Source organism: Eptesicus fuscus, chromosome 3 (assembly GCF_027574615.1).
Source record: "Eptesicus fuscus isolate TK198812 chromosome 3, DD_ASM_mEF_20220401, whole genome shotgun sequence".
Taxonomy (NCBI): Eukaryota; Metazoa; Chordata; class Mammalia; order Chiroptera; family Vespertilionidae; genus Eptesicus; species Eptesicus fuscus.
This window is the reverse complement of record NC_072475.1, coordinates 105,501,084-105,514,559: the sequence shown is the minus strand read 5'-3', so window position 1 is coordinate 105,514,559 and position 13,476 is coordinate 105,501,084. Positions and strand designations below refer to the sequence as shown.

At 40.7% G+C, this 13,476-nt stretch overlaps 1 protein-coding gene across 1 annotated transcript in view; it reads right to left on the bottom strand.

Moving 5' to 3' along the window:
- The window catches only part of LOC129147594 (transformer-2 protein homolog beta-like), a 55,135-nt gene extending 42,253 nt beyond the window's left edge, over positions 1 to 12,882 (bottom strand). Inside the window, 1 exon segment of the mRNA XM_054710217.1 lies at positions 12,744 to 12,882. Within this exon segment, the coding sequence (XP_054566192.1) occupies positions 12,744 to 12,882 (139 nt within the window).
- Between the last annotated feature and the right edge of the window lie 594 nt (positions 12,883 to 13,476).

The following is a 13,476-nucleotide window of genomic DNA, read 5'->3' as shown; positions in this document are numbered from 1 at the left end:
ATTCTGTCCCCCCTTTTTTGTGGTGTTTTTGTTTGTGCTTTTTGGTTTATTGGTTAGTTTTGTTGTGTTTTCTCCCCATATTTTTAAATCTTTTTTCTATAATTCTTGCTTTCTTTTTACTTTCCTAATTCACCTTTTCTCTGGTGGTCATTTTAGTTGGGCTTATAGGGGTCTTGTGTAAATTCGTGTACTGTTCCTTCTATGTCATGTCTTATCTTATTGTATTTTGTGCTGTTCAGTCAGCACCTACACAACAGCTGGCATGACAGGGTAGAGAGCAAGCCACATAATCAGACACCTGGAGAGGAGATTCCATCAACAAACAGGACAATAACATTCAAGATCCAAGCACATAAGGATAACCCAAATATCTCAAGTAGGAAGCTTCTGTAGAACACCCCCCCCCCTGCAAGGAGACCTGAGAAACTGCACCACTGGATCCCACAAAATATCTACTACATAAGACCAACCCAAAAAATCTGGGTGGCATATCAGTTTGATCTAATACAGAGAAACAAATACAAAGAAACAGCAAAAATGGGGAGACAAAGAAACAACCCCCAAATGAAAGAAAAAAAGGAATCACCAGAGAAGAAACTAAATGAAATGGAGGCAAGTAATTTGTCAGAGAAAGAATTCACAGTAAGGGTTATAAGGATGCTCAAATGTCTGGATAAGAAATACACACAACTCAATGAGAATTATAAGGAGCTGAATGAGAAATAAACCAACATGAGTAAGAATCAAGAGGAAATTAGAAATGACATAGCTGCAATAAAGAACACAATGGATGGTTTCAACAGTAGATTAGAAGAAGCTCAGGACTAAATCAGTGAGTTAGAAGGTAAGGTAGAAAAAACATCTAATCAGAGAAGCAAATGGAAAGAACATTAAAAAGCAAGAGAGTCTAAGGGAGCTTTGGGACACCATGAAACAAAACCACATCTGCATAATAGGGGTGCCAGAAGGAGAGGAAGCTGAGCAAAGAATAGAAAACTTGTTTGAAGAAATAATGACAAAACATCCCTGACTTTGGGAAGAAAAAAAGTCACACAAGTCCAACAAGAATAGAAAGTCCCAAACAAGATGAACCCAGACAAGACCTATAGCCTTGACTGGTTTGGCTCAGTGGATAGAGTGTCGGCCTGTGGACTCAAGGGTCCCAGGTTCAATTCCAGGTCAAGGGCATGTATCTTGGTTGCGGGCACATCCCCAGTAGGGGGTGTGTGCAGGAGGCAGCTGATCAATGTTTCTCTCATCGATGTTTCTATCTCTCTCTCCCTCTCCCTTCCTCTCTATAAAAAAATCAATAAAATATATATTTTTAAAAAGAGATAATATAAAAAAAAGACCTACACCAAGAAACATCATAATTAAATTGACAAACATAAAAGACAAAGAAAGAAACTTAAAATCAGCAAGAGAGAGACAAAAAGTTACCTACAAGGGATCTTCCACTAGATTATCAACTGATTTCTCAACAAAAACACATGAGACCAGAAGGGAAAGGAATGAGCATACCAAATGATGAGAAGCAAAGGATTGAATCCAAGAATACTCTATCCAGCAAGGCTATCATTCAAAATTGAAGGGGAAATCAGGAGCTTTGCAGACAAAATAAATTTTAAAAAAAGGCTAAGGGAGCTTATTATCACCAAACGAGCAATGCAAGAAATGCTAAAGGGAATGTTGTAAAAAGAAGAAATAGAGAGGCAAGAAGGAACAAAGGCATAAAGAATAAAAATGGCAACAAATAAGTACCTATCAACAATGACCTTAAAAGTAAATGGGTTAAATGCTCCAATCAAAAGATATAGGGTGGCTGAGTAGATAAGAAAACATGACCCATATATATGCTGTCTACAAAAGACCCAACTCCAAACAAAGGATTCATACAGACTGAAAGTAAAGGGATGGGAAAAATTTTCAGGCAAATGGAAATTTAAAAAAAAAAGCTAGGGTAACAATACTTATATCTGACAAATAGACCTCAAAGTGAAGGCCATAACAAGAGATAAGGAAGGCCACTTCCTAATACAAAGGGATTGATACAACAAGAGGCTATAACTCTGGTAAAATTATATGCACCCAATATAGGAGCACCCAAATACATAAAAAAAAAATATTCTGGAGGATATTAAAGGAGAGATTTACAGCAATACAACCAGAGTAGGAGACTTTAATACCCCACTGACATCACTAGATAAATCTTCTAGAAAAAAAAATCAATAAGGAAACAACAATCCTAAATGACACTCCAGAACAGATGGAACAAATTGACATCTACAGAACACTCCACCGCAAAGCTACATAATATACATTCTTCTTAAGTGTACATGGGTCATTATCAAATATAGACCGTATGTTAGGACACTAGCTTAGTCTCTACAAATTCAAGAAGATTGAAATCCTATCAAGCATTTTCTCAGACCACAATGGCATGAAATTAGAAATCAGCTACAATAAAAACACTAAAAAAAATCAAATACATGGAGGCTAAATAGCATGTGATTAAAGAATGAATTGGTTACCAAAGAGATCAAAGAAGAAGTAAAAACATCCTGAAAGCAAGTGAAAATGAACACACAACAATGCAAAATCTATGGGACACAGTAAAGGAGTCCTGAGAGGGAAGTTCATAACTACAGGCCTACCTGAAGAGAGAGAGAGAGAGAGAGAGAGAGAGAGAGAGAGAGAGAGAGAGAAACTGGTAATTAGTTATCTAATGCTCACCCTAAAGAATTACAAAGAGAACAATAAGAAAAGTCCAGAGTGAATAGAATAAAGAAAATAATAAAGATCAGAATGGAAATGGATGATATAGAGAGCAAATATATATATATAATATATATCCTATATAATAAAGAGGTAATATGCAAATTGAGCCTCATGCCCTTGCACAAGATGGCCGCCCCCATGTGGTCAAAGATGGCCACCACAAGATGACCAGCAGGGCCCTAACCAGTTTGGCTCAGTGGATAGAGCATCAGCCTGCAGACTGAAAGGTCCCAGGTTCGATTACGGTCAAGGGCATGTACCTTGGTTGCGGGCACATCCCCAGTAGGAGATGTGCAGGAGGCAGCTGATCAATGTTTCTCTCTCATCAATATTTCTAACTCTCTATCACTCTCCCTTCCTCTCTGTAAAAAAATCAATAAAAATATATTTTAAAAAAAGTTTTTTAAAAAAGATGGCTGGCAGGGGAGGGTAGTTGTGGATGATCAGGCTGGCAGGGGAGGGCAGTTGGGGGCAATCAGGCCAGCAGGGGAGCAGTTAGGTGTCAATCAGGCTGGCAGGGGAGTGGTTAGGGGGTGATCAGGCTGGTGGGCAGGCGAGCGGTTGGGAGCCAGCAGTCCTGGATTGTGAGAAGGATGTCTGACTGCCGAGATCGGGCTTAAACCGGCAGTCAGACATCCCCTGAGGGGTCCCAGATTAGAGAGGGTGCAGGCTGGGCTGAGGGACCCCCCCCCCATGCATGAATTTCATGCACCGGGCCTCTAGTACCTATCAACAATGACCTTAAAAGTAAATGGGTTAAATGCTCCAATCAAAAGATATAGGGTGGCTCAGTGGATAAGAAAACATGACCCATATATATATGCTGTCTACAAAAGACTCAACTCCAAACAAAGGATTCATACAGACTGAAAGTAAAGGGATGGGAAAAATTTTCAGGCAAATGGAAATTAAAAAAAAAAGCTAGGGTAGCAATACTTATATCTGACAAATAGACCTCAAAGTGAAGGCCATAACAAGAGATAAAGAAGGCCACTTTAAAATATCAAAGGGATTGATACAACAAGAGGCTATAACTCTGGTAAACTTATATGCACCCAATATAGGAGCACCTAAAATATAAAAGATCAATAAAAGCAAGAACTGGTTCTTCAAAAGTATAAACAAGATTGATAAACCTCTAGCCAGACTCACCAGGAAACAAAGAGAGAGGACCCAAATAAACAAAATCAGAAACGAAAGAGGTGAAGTAACAACTGACCCCACAAAAATACAAAGGATCATTAAAAAAAATTCTATGAACAACTTTATTCCAACAGATGGGACAACCTGGATGAAATGGAAATATTCCTAGAAAAATACAATCTTCCAAAACTCAATCGGGAAGAATTAGAAAACCGAAATAGCTGATGAAATTGAAGCAGTAATAATAATAATTAAAAAACAAACAAAACTCCCAACAAACAAAAGACCTGGTCCAGATGGATTCACAAGGAGTTTTACCAAACATTCAAAGAAGAACTAACACTTATATTCCTCAAACTATTCCAAAAAATTTAAGAAGAAGAAACATTTTCTGGCTCTTTCTATGAGGCCAGCATTACCCTAATTCCAAAACCAGATAAAGATACTAAAAAGAAAAAGAATTACAGGCCAATATCCCTGATGAGCATAAATACTAAAATCCTCAACATAATTTTAGCAAATCGGATCCAGCCATACATTAAAAAGATCATACATCATGATCAAGTGGGATTTATCCTGGTACAATATTTGCAAATCAATAAAATATGATACAACACATGAACAGATTGCAAGACAAAAAACACATGATTATATCAATTGATGCAGAAAAATCATTCGACAAAATCCAATGCCCTTTTTTGATAAAAACTGTCAGCATTGTGGGAATAGAGGGATCATACCTCCACATAATAAAGGTCATATATGACAAACCTGTAGTGAACACTACTCAATGGACAAAAACAAAAGCCATTTCCCCTAAGAACAGGAATAAGACAGGGATGCCCTCTTTCATGACTCTTGTTCAACATAGTACTGGAAATCCTAGCCACAGCAATCAGACAAGAAGAAGATATAAAAGGCATCCAAATTGGAAAGGAGGAAGTAAAACTCTCATTATTTGCAGGTGATAAGATATTGTACGTAGAAAATCCTAAAGACTCCATCAAAAAACTACAAGATTTAATAAATGAATTCAGAAACATAGCAATATACAAACTAAACACCCAAAAATCTATAGCATTTTATATACCAACTAGTAGCCCTGCACACGAATCTGTGAGCCAGTAGCTCGCTAGTATCTTGCTGAGGCCCTCCAGTAGCTCTCCGCCTGCTGCCCTGCCCCCTCCTGTAGCTCCCTGCTGCCAGCTTGTAGCTCGCTGACCAACCATCCTGCTGATCCGTGATCTGGTCATTACATGGTCAGTCATTATGCGTCACAGCGTAACAACCATTTGCATATTACATCTTTATTATATAGGATAGTGAATTCTCAGAAAGATAAACTAAAAAACAATCCCATGTACTATTGCACCAAAACATTAAGATACTTAGGAATAAACTTATCCAAGGAGGTAAAAACCTGTACTCAGAAAACTACAAGATGTTGCAAAATGAGATACAAGAAGATACAAACAAGTGGAAGAATATGCCATGTTCATGGATTGGTAGAATCAACATCATTAAAATGTTCATACTACCCAAAGCAATCTACAGATTCAATGCAATCTCTACTAAAATACCAATGGCATCTTTCACAGACCTAGACCAACAACTCCAAAAATTTATAAGGAACCAAAAAAGACCCTGAATATCCACAGCAATCTTGAGAAAGAAGAACAAAGTTGGAGGAATCACAATACCAAATATCAAGCCACTGTACTCAAAACAGCTTTGTACTGGCACAGAACAGGCTTATAGACCAATGGAACAGGACAGAGAACCCAGACATCAGCCCAAGCCATTGTGCTCAATTAGTATTTGACAAAGGAGGCAAGAGCATGCAATGGTGTAAGGGCAGTCGCTTCTATAAATGGTGTTGGGAAAAATAGACAGGTACATGCAAAAAAAAAAAAAAAAAGAAAGAAAGAAACTAAACCACCAAGTTACACCATACATTAAGAGTAAACTCAAAATGGATAAAATACTTAAACGTAAGATGTGAAACCATAAAAGTCTTAGAAGAAACCATGGGCAGCAAAATCTCAGATATCTCTCATAGCAAAATGTTTACTGATACATCTCCTAATGGAAACTAAGGAAAAAATAAACAAATGGGACTACATCAAAATAAAAAGCCTCTGCAGTGCAAAAGACCCCATCAACAAAAGAATAAGAGAGACCACTGCATGGGAGAACACATTTGCCAATGATAAATCCAATAAGGGGTAAATCTCCAAAATACATAGGGAACCCATACAACTTAATAAGAGGAAGACAAAAAAATCCAATTAAAAATAGGCAAAGGACCTAAATAGACACTTCTCCAAAGTGAATATACAGATGGTCAAGCGACATATGAGAACATGCTCAAAGTCACTAATCATTTGAGAGATGCAGATCAAAATGACAACGAGATATCACTTCACACCTGTCAGAATGGCTATCATCAAAAAATCAACAAATGACAAGTGATGGTGAGGTTATGGAGAAAAGGGAACCCTAGTACACTGCTGGTGGGAATACAGACTGGTACAGCCACTGTGGAAAATGGTATGGAGTTTCCTCAGAAAATTCAAAATGGAACTCCAATTTGACCCAGTTGTCCCACTTCTAGGATTATATACCAAGAAATCCAACACACTCATGAAAAAGGATATATGCACCCCTATTTTCATAGCAGCATTATTTATAATAGCTAAGATTTAGAAACAGCCCAAGCGTCCATCAGTAGATGAATGTATTAAAAAGCGGTGGTACATTTACATAATGGAATACTACACAGCTGCAAAAAAGAAACAACACTTATCATTTGCAACAGCATTGATGGGCCTGGAGAATATTATGCTTAAATGAAATAAGCCAGTCAGAGAAAGATACTAGTAAGTATCACATGATCTCACTCATATGTGGAATCTAATGAATAAAATAAACTGTTGAAGAAAATTGATCCAGAAACATAGAAGCACAGAACAGACTGTCAAACCTTAGAGGGAAGGCAGGGGAATGTGGGTGGGTGGGAAGCCGTGGACAGACAATGGGCTGGTGAGGGCCTCGGGGGAGGAGGGGAGTGGGCTGGAAGAGGTTACTGGGGGGAAAAAGGAGGACCTATGTAATACTTTCAATAATAAATATATATTTTTAAATACATCAGAAAAGAAAAAAGATACATGAAATAGGTGTAGCAAAATCTTGACAACTATTAAATCTGTGTGATGGGAATATGGGTGCTTTTTGTTTATAATTTTTCTCTTTTCTTTGGTGGAGGTTACAAATTTTCACAATTAAAATAAAAGACATCTTGGACCAGTGTGGCAGAAAGCTGTCACGAAGTGGGAGGGAGAACCAGGAGAAGCAGGGGGAAGCATATGCCTTGTCCAATTCCTGTCTCTTTAAGAAATCAGGACAGGGAGGACATTTGTGATCATTTTGAAGTTAATCCATTTCACCTGAGGGGGTCTGGGAAATCTCTCCCAAATATTACCCTTGGTTACCTCTGGGGAGTGAATTGGAGTAAAGGGGAGAGGCTCTGACAATTTTTTTATTTTTTTTAAAAAAATAGCAACTGAAAGAAAGGCTTTCAGTGTATCCTGAAATTGACTTCCTGTTACTTTTACGCTCATGCTCTCTTCCATCTTCAATCAATAGCTCTTCAAATAAGTAGATTATTAAGGACTCCTTGTTGAATGAGGAGCATTTAATGGGCACTTCAAAGCCAAGGATTCCACTTTTAAATGCTCCTCGTTAGCATGTTGTGCATGTTTAATAAATGCTTTAATGTAATCATTGTCCTTCTCAGGGGTTGTTTTTAGCTTGTCTGTTACCTTCTTAAATTGTGATTCCAAAAATTGAATATAACACTTTATATCGGTGGTTCTCAAGTGGGAGTGATTTTTGTCTCCCCGAGGACATTTGGCAATGTCTGGAGACGTTTTTGAGGGTCATAACTTGAGGACCATGGAGAGGGTAGGTCTCTGCTACTGGCATCTGGTAGGTAGAGGCCAGGGATGCTGCTAAATGCCATTCAATGCACACAATGGCTCCCCACAGCAAAGAATTATCTGGTCCAACATGTCAGTAGTGCCAAAGCAGAGAAACTCTGCTGTATCTTAATGTGTCTAGAGTCCATAGAACCATTATATTTTAAGGTCAGGCCACTTTCTAAAATCCAATCGTTACTACCCATTTTTATGACTCAATCACACTCTTGTTTCACATCAAACTTGATGTTGAGTAAAACCTCCCTCTGTAAGGGATCCCATTCCCTCCACCCTAGTATTATACATAAGCTGTTGATTCTTTGAACCTAAATGAAAGCTTCCTTTGCTTTTTTAAATTTAACTTTGCTGAATTCATTCAGCAGGGATTGTTTTCCACATAGAATAAAATTTCTCCTTCTTTGCCTTGAATCAGCTATAAATAACTAGATATGCAACCTTATAATGTCTTCATTAAAATCACTGTAAGAAAAGTATTGACCAGAAAAGGGCCAGGGTTGTGTGCTTTGTGGCATGTCTTAAATAACCATTAGCCTGACACAGATACGAATCACTGAATCATATGTGCTATATTCAACCAGAAATGACTTAGGAAAACTGTCATTTAAATGATCATACCATCTCACTGGCTATGGGCTGGATTATATGTGCCCTCCCCCTACTCCCCAATTTACATGTTAAAGCCCTAACCCCAGTGTGTTGATATTTGGGGATGAAAGCATTGGGAAGTGCTATGACTTGAATGTTTGTGTCCTCTAAAATTCATATGCTGAAATCCTAATCTCAAGGTTAGGAAGTATTAGGAGGTGACACTTTGGGGAGGTCATGAGTGTGGAGCACTCATGAATGGAATTAGTGTCCTTATCAAAGAGGCCTCAGAGAGCTCCCATTCCCCTTCCACCACGTGAGGACACAATAAGAAATCAGCAGCCTGCAGCCCAGAAGAGGGCTCTCACCAAACCCTGAGCACCTTCCAGCTGCCAAAACGGTGAGCAATAAATTTCTGATCTTACCTAGTTAATGATATTTTTGTTATAGCAGCTAAAGGAGTCTAAGATAGGTGGTAATTAGGTTCAGATAAGGCCATGAAGCTGGGTTCCTCGTAAGTAATTAGTGTCCTTAGAAGAAGAGACCAGAGCTTTTCCTTCATCTTTCTCTCTCTCTCTTCCTCCTTCCCTCTCCCATTTGAGATCACAGTGAGAAGGTGACTGTCTGCAAGCCAGAAAAGGAGCCCTCACCAAGAACCCAATCTGTTGGCATCTTCGCCTTGTATTTCCCAGTTTCCAGAACCATTCTATCTAATAAAGAGGGAACATGCAAATTGACTGTCACACCATCACAAAGATGGCGGCGCCAACAGCGGAGGTGGGGTTTCCATAACACAAGATGGCTGCACCCACAATGCAGGCCGAGTTCCCGTAATGAGCCTTAATGGGCAATCAGCAGGGGACCTGAGGTTGTGCCCCCCACCTGGTGGGGCTTGACAGGGGACCTGAGGCTGCACCCCCCACCCCAGTGCCGGGCCAGGGAACCTCAGGCCATGCCCCCTGCCCTGGCACCAGGCTGAGGAACCTGAGGGTGTGCTGGGGGACCTGAGGCTGCGCCCCCCGCTCAGCGGGGCTTGACAAGGGACCTGAGGCTGCGGCCCCCTCTCCCCCCCCCCCGCCCAGCGGGGCTTGACAAGGGTGGGGCCAGCCGGGTATGGATCTTGCCCAATGGGGGTGGGGCTGGCTGGGTCTGGGTCTCGCGTGATTTTGAGGTGCCACGGGGGTGGGTGAGAACTTGACTCTGGGTCCCGCAGTGCACCCCAGACTCTGACAGGAGGAAGGTTTTCATATACATTTTACTAATTTTCTTTCATCTCTGACACTTCTATTATAGAGAAAGGGCAAATAGCAGTATTAAAATATTTCTTCTAATTAATCCCCTCATGAGATTGGACCAAGGAACGCGGAAGGCCGATGGACTTGGGCGTTGGCAGGGCTGACACTATACACCAATTGTTCGTGATGAGATAGTGGTGGCTCAAGGCAAATTCCCTAACCTGGTAATCCTTTTACTGTTTACCAAACTTTACCTGTGATATGCCTGTATGCATTGCTAAAGTATATTCAAGTAAATAAAAAGTGGGCCGGCCAGATGTCAGTGTGCTCTTCAGGAAAGAGACACCACCTGCCCCCCCTTACTAATTCATATTTCTTGTCTAGTGTTTTCATTTGTGCATCGGCCCATCCTTCAGATCCTGAACCCAGCCGTGCAGGTCACAGCAGCAGCACAAGCTGACTAAGGCAGGATATTTTGACACTCTGGAAATACTTCAGTATTTCTGTTATTTTAACTTGATAACCCCATTAAGAGGTGCAACCCCAAATTTCTTCATAGTGCATTTCCCACTGATCAAATTTTAGGAAAAGTTCTACCCATTTATTGCCTTGTCCATTTATTGTATCTCATAAAATCCATGATATTATTAATTATAAGACACACCATTATTTTGTGTACTGTGAAAAAACAACAACATACTTCCCAATGTCATGATGATAACAGATGTACAAGACACACCCCAGCTGTAAAGATGGTAAAATGTTAAGAAATGCATGTTTTGGAATTAAGGCCCACAGTGGCCCTGGGTACAAGGTGTGGCTCCAGGAGCAAGATAGAAGGAAGCATTTTCAGACCATAGTGCTGGACCTAAAGTTGAAAGTCCCAGTCTTACTCCGTCCCCTTTCCAAGGTCCATGTTGAGAATGTTTCTCTTTCCTCAGTGGTGTTAATAGAGATCACTTTGCTGTCCCCATCTGCAGGGGGGTGGGGTGGGGGGGCTCAGCAATGAAAGTATTGTTCAAGGAAGTTTCAATAAGGTGCTATTTTTGCTGTTTGAGAAGAAAGATATGGTGAGATCTACCTGTGTTGATCAGAGAATTTAAATGAAACAGGGCCCTCCGTTGCTCACTTGAAGCAGAAATGATTCCTTGTAGGTAAATGACAAAAGAGCAGGACTGGAAATACGGGAGAGGAGGTGACTCGTGCTGAATGGGAACCAGTTTGGGGCACTTTCCAGAACAGGCCCGCACCAGAGCTCAGTTCTGAAGCAGCATCACCCCCAGATTCTCTTAGGTCGGCTCACACTCTAAACCACCGCATCGCACCCAGAGGAACAGAACGTCACAGGCTCTTAAGCTCTGGTCCTGGGGGAAGCACACGGGAGAGGGACTCACTGGTGGTACTGGGGAGCAGTGAGGTTTCCTGAGCTGTTTTCCTCTAACATAAGGTGACCAGATTTTAACATTGGTAAAGCGGGACACCATTGATTGGGGGGGGTGGGGGGTTCTTGATTAAAAATTTGGTCTATATTGTAATCGCTCTTGTTTTTTTTAATAAAAGGAAATTCACTTCTTAGATCATTGTTGAATTTGCATCCTCTTTTCTTACTCATTATGTTAAAAATCTAAAAAAAATAATTTAAAATTATATTATAAATTATTATATACATATTGCTTGAAAACACAGTAAGTAGGTAGGTACATAATTACATGAACATATTTTATTGTTAGTTTATAAATTAAATTAATTTGATTGTTATAAAGTAACTATAGTTTAAAACTTATTTTAATTTTAATCCTATATTTCTTTCTAAATAATAACAATACTAACTTGTATTATTTTTCCTCTGAATTTGCCGTAACATAAGTTGTAAGTGTCACTTTCAAGGCCGGCGCTAGACTTTTTGCCGCCACTATAAAATATAAATAATACGAGTACTGTCTGCTAAATTCAAGAAAATTTATGGGTTTATGAAATAAATAAATAAATAAATAAATTACTTACCTAAATTATCTGAATAGCTGATTTGTAATGACATCACTTGTTTAACTAGCTTACTAGCACGCAGTACGATGTGTATCGTCTGAGAGACAGTTACAAAATGTTTTCGTCGTTGCCAATCCCTAAAAATGCCATTGTTCATTAAGTCCAAACAATGGTGGTCGAATTCTAACAACTGATCAACAATGCGAACTTTGATAAGCAGTTCTCAATAATCAGTTCTCAACAATTATTTATTATTATTAAAGTTTAACATTATAAAAATAACAAAAATAATATAAAACTCATATCCTGGCTAAATAGCCACATGGCCGCCGAAAACCGTATATTCCCTTCCCGTCCTCCCGCCGTTCCCTAGCTTGTCGTGCATTCTTTCCAAAAATCGGGACTTTTTTAAAACGCCACGGGACGTGGGACAAATTGTTAAAAATCGGGACTGTCCCGCCAAAAGCGGGACATCTGGTCACCTTACTCTAACACCTCATTGAAAACTGACTCAGGATTCTGAGGTCCCAAGGCGCCCAAGGAACCTGTGTTTGTTGGGGAGCAATTCTAGCCTCAGTCTCCCCGTGAAGGCCCGTGCGCCTGGGATTCCCAGGGGGAACCCTCCGGTGGCTGTGCTGGGCTCAGAGGCGCGGAGGAGGCAGCTGACCTGTGAGCATTTCTCCTCCCAGCACCTCTCACAGATGCAGTTTCCGGGTTGCAGTGTGCAGGCTGAACAGGGGACCTCCGCCCCCTCCCCTTTCACCACCCCCACCCCGCCTGTTCAGCCCTCTCCGGTGGGGTGAGGAAGGCTTTTCTACCTGTACAGGTGGGGGCAGTCACCCTTCTTGAGGTTTTGGGTTTGTGTGGCAATGCCTTTTGGTTTTTGGCTGGGAAACGAGCTGCACACCATCATTTTACCCTGGAGGGCAGCAGAGATGAGCATCAGTGACCCCTTTCAAGTGGAGCTTCCAATCTTTCGAACTAAGCAGAGCGACCTTGTCACCAACAACACCGGCACCTGCAGAATCGGTGGGCAGGCGGCTTCCTCTTGCTCTGGGGCTGCGAACCCCCACTGGGTCGCACAGCTCAGCCTCCAGCGCAAGTCTCTGTTGCAAAGCTGCAAAGAGGGGATAGGCCGTGGCTTGTTTCTTGGCCATTGCCACTTGGGGGAGGCGGGGGGGATTTGTATTTTTAATTTCAATATCGTCATCTTGCCAAACAAGCAAAAAAACTCTTATACCCAAAGCGTTTTAAATGTTTAACAATGTCCCTTTTTCTCAGCATGACAACCCCCAAAAAGAAACCCAGCAGAACGTGGGTGGGGGTGCCACGGGACAGTAACGGTGCCTGAATGTTGACACCTCAGCTCAGCGGCATCCTCCTATGAGGCATTTTGGAAATTTGTGGGAAAGTTTTGGATTTAACTATGATGGGGGAGGGGCCTTCTGGCCTTTAGTGAATGAGTTCCTGTTCCAAACAAGAATTTTTCTGCGCCATGGAATGACTTACAAATATCTCACAGCCTGCCCTGTGATGAGAGATGTGTCTCTGTAGTCACATACGCATTAAACCTAATTTGATCACAAGGTATTTTTTACAAGGTTTTAATATACATAGATTTTGGGGGATGTAACTAGCATATAAATGGACAGAAGATTGTACTCTGTTTTGTACAGAATTTTACCAGGGATATTTTGGGGGAAAATCACATGCAGCGATTGAGACACTGGGTCAGTCTACATTTGTACCTG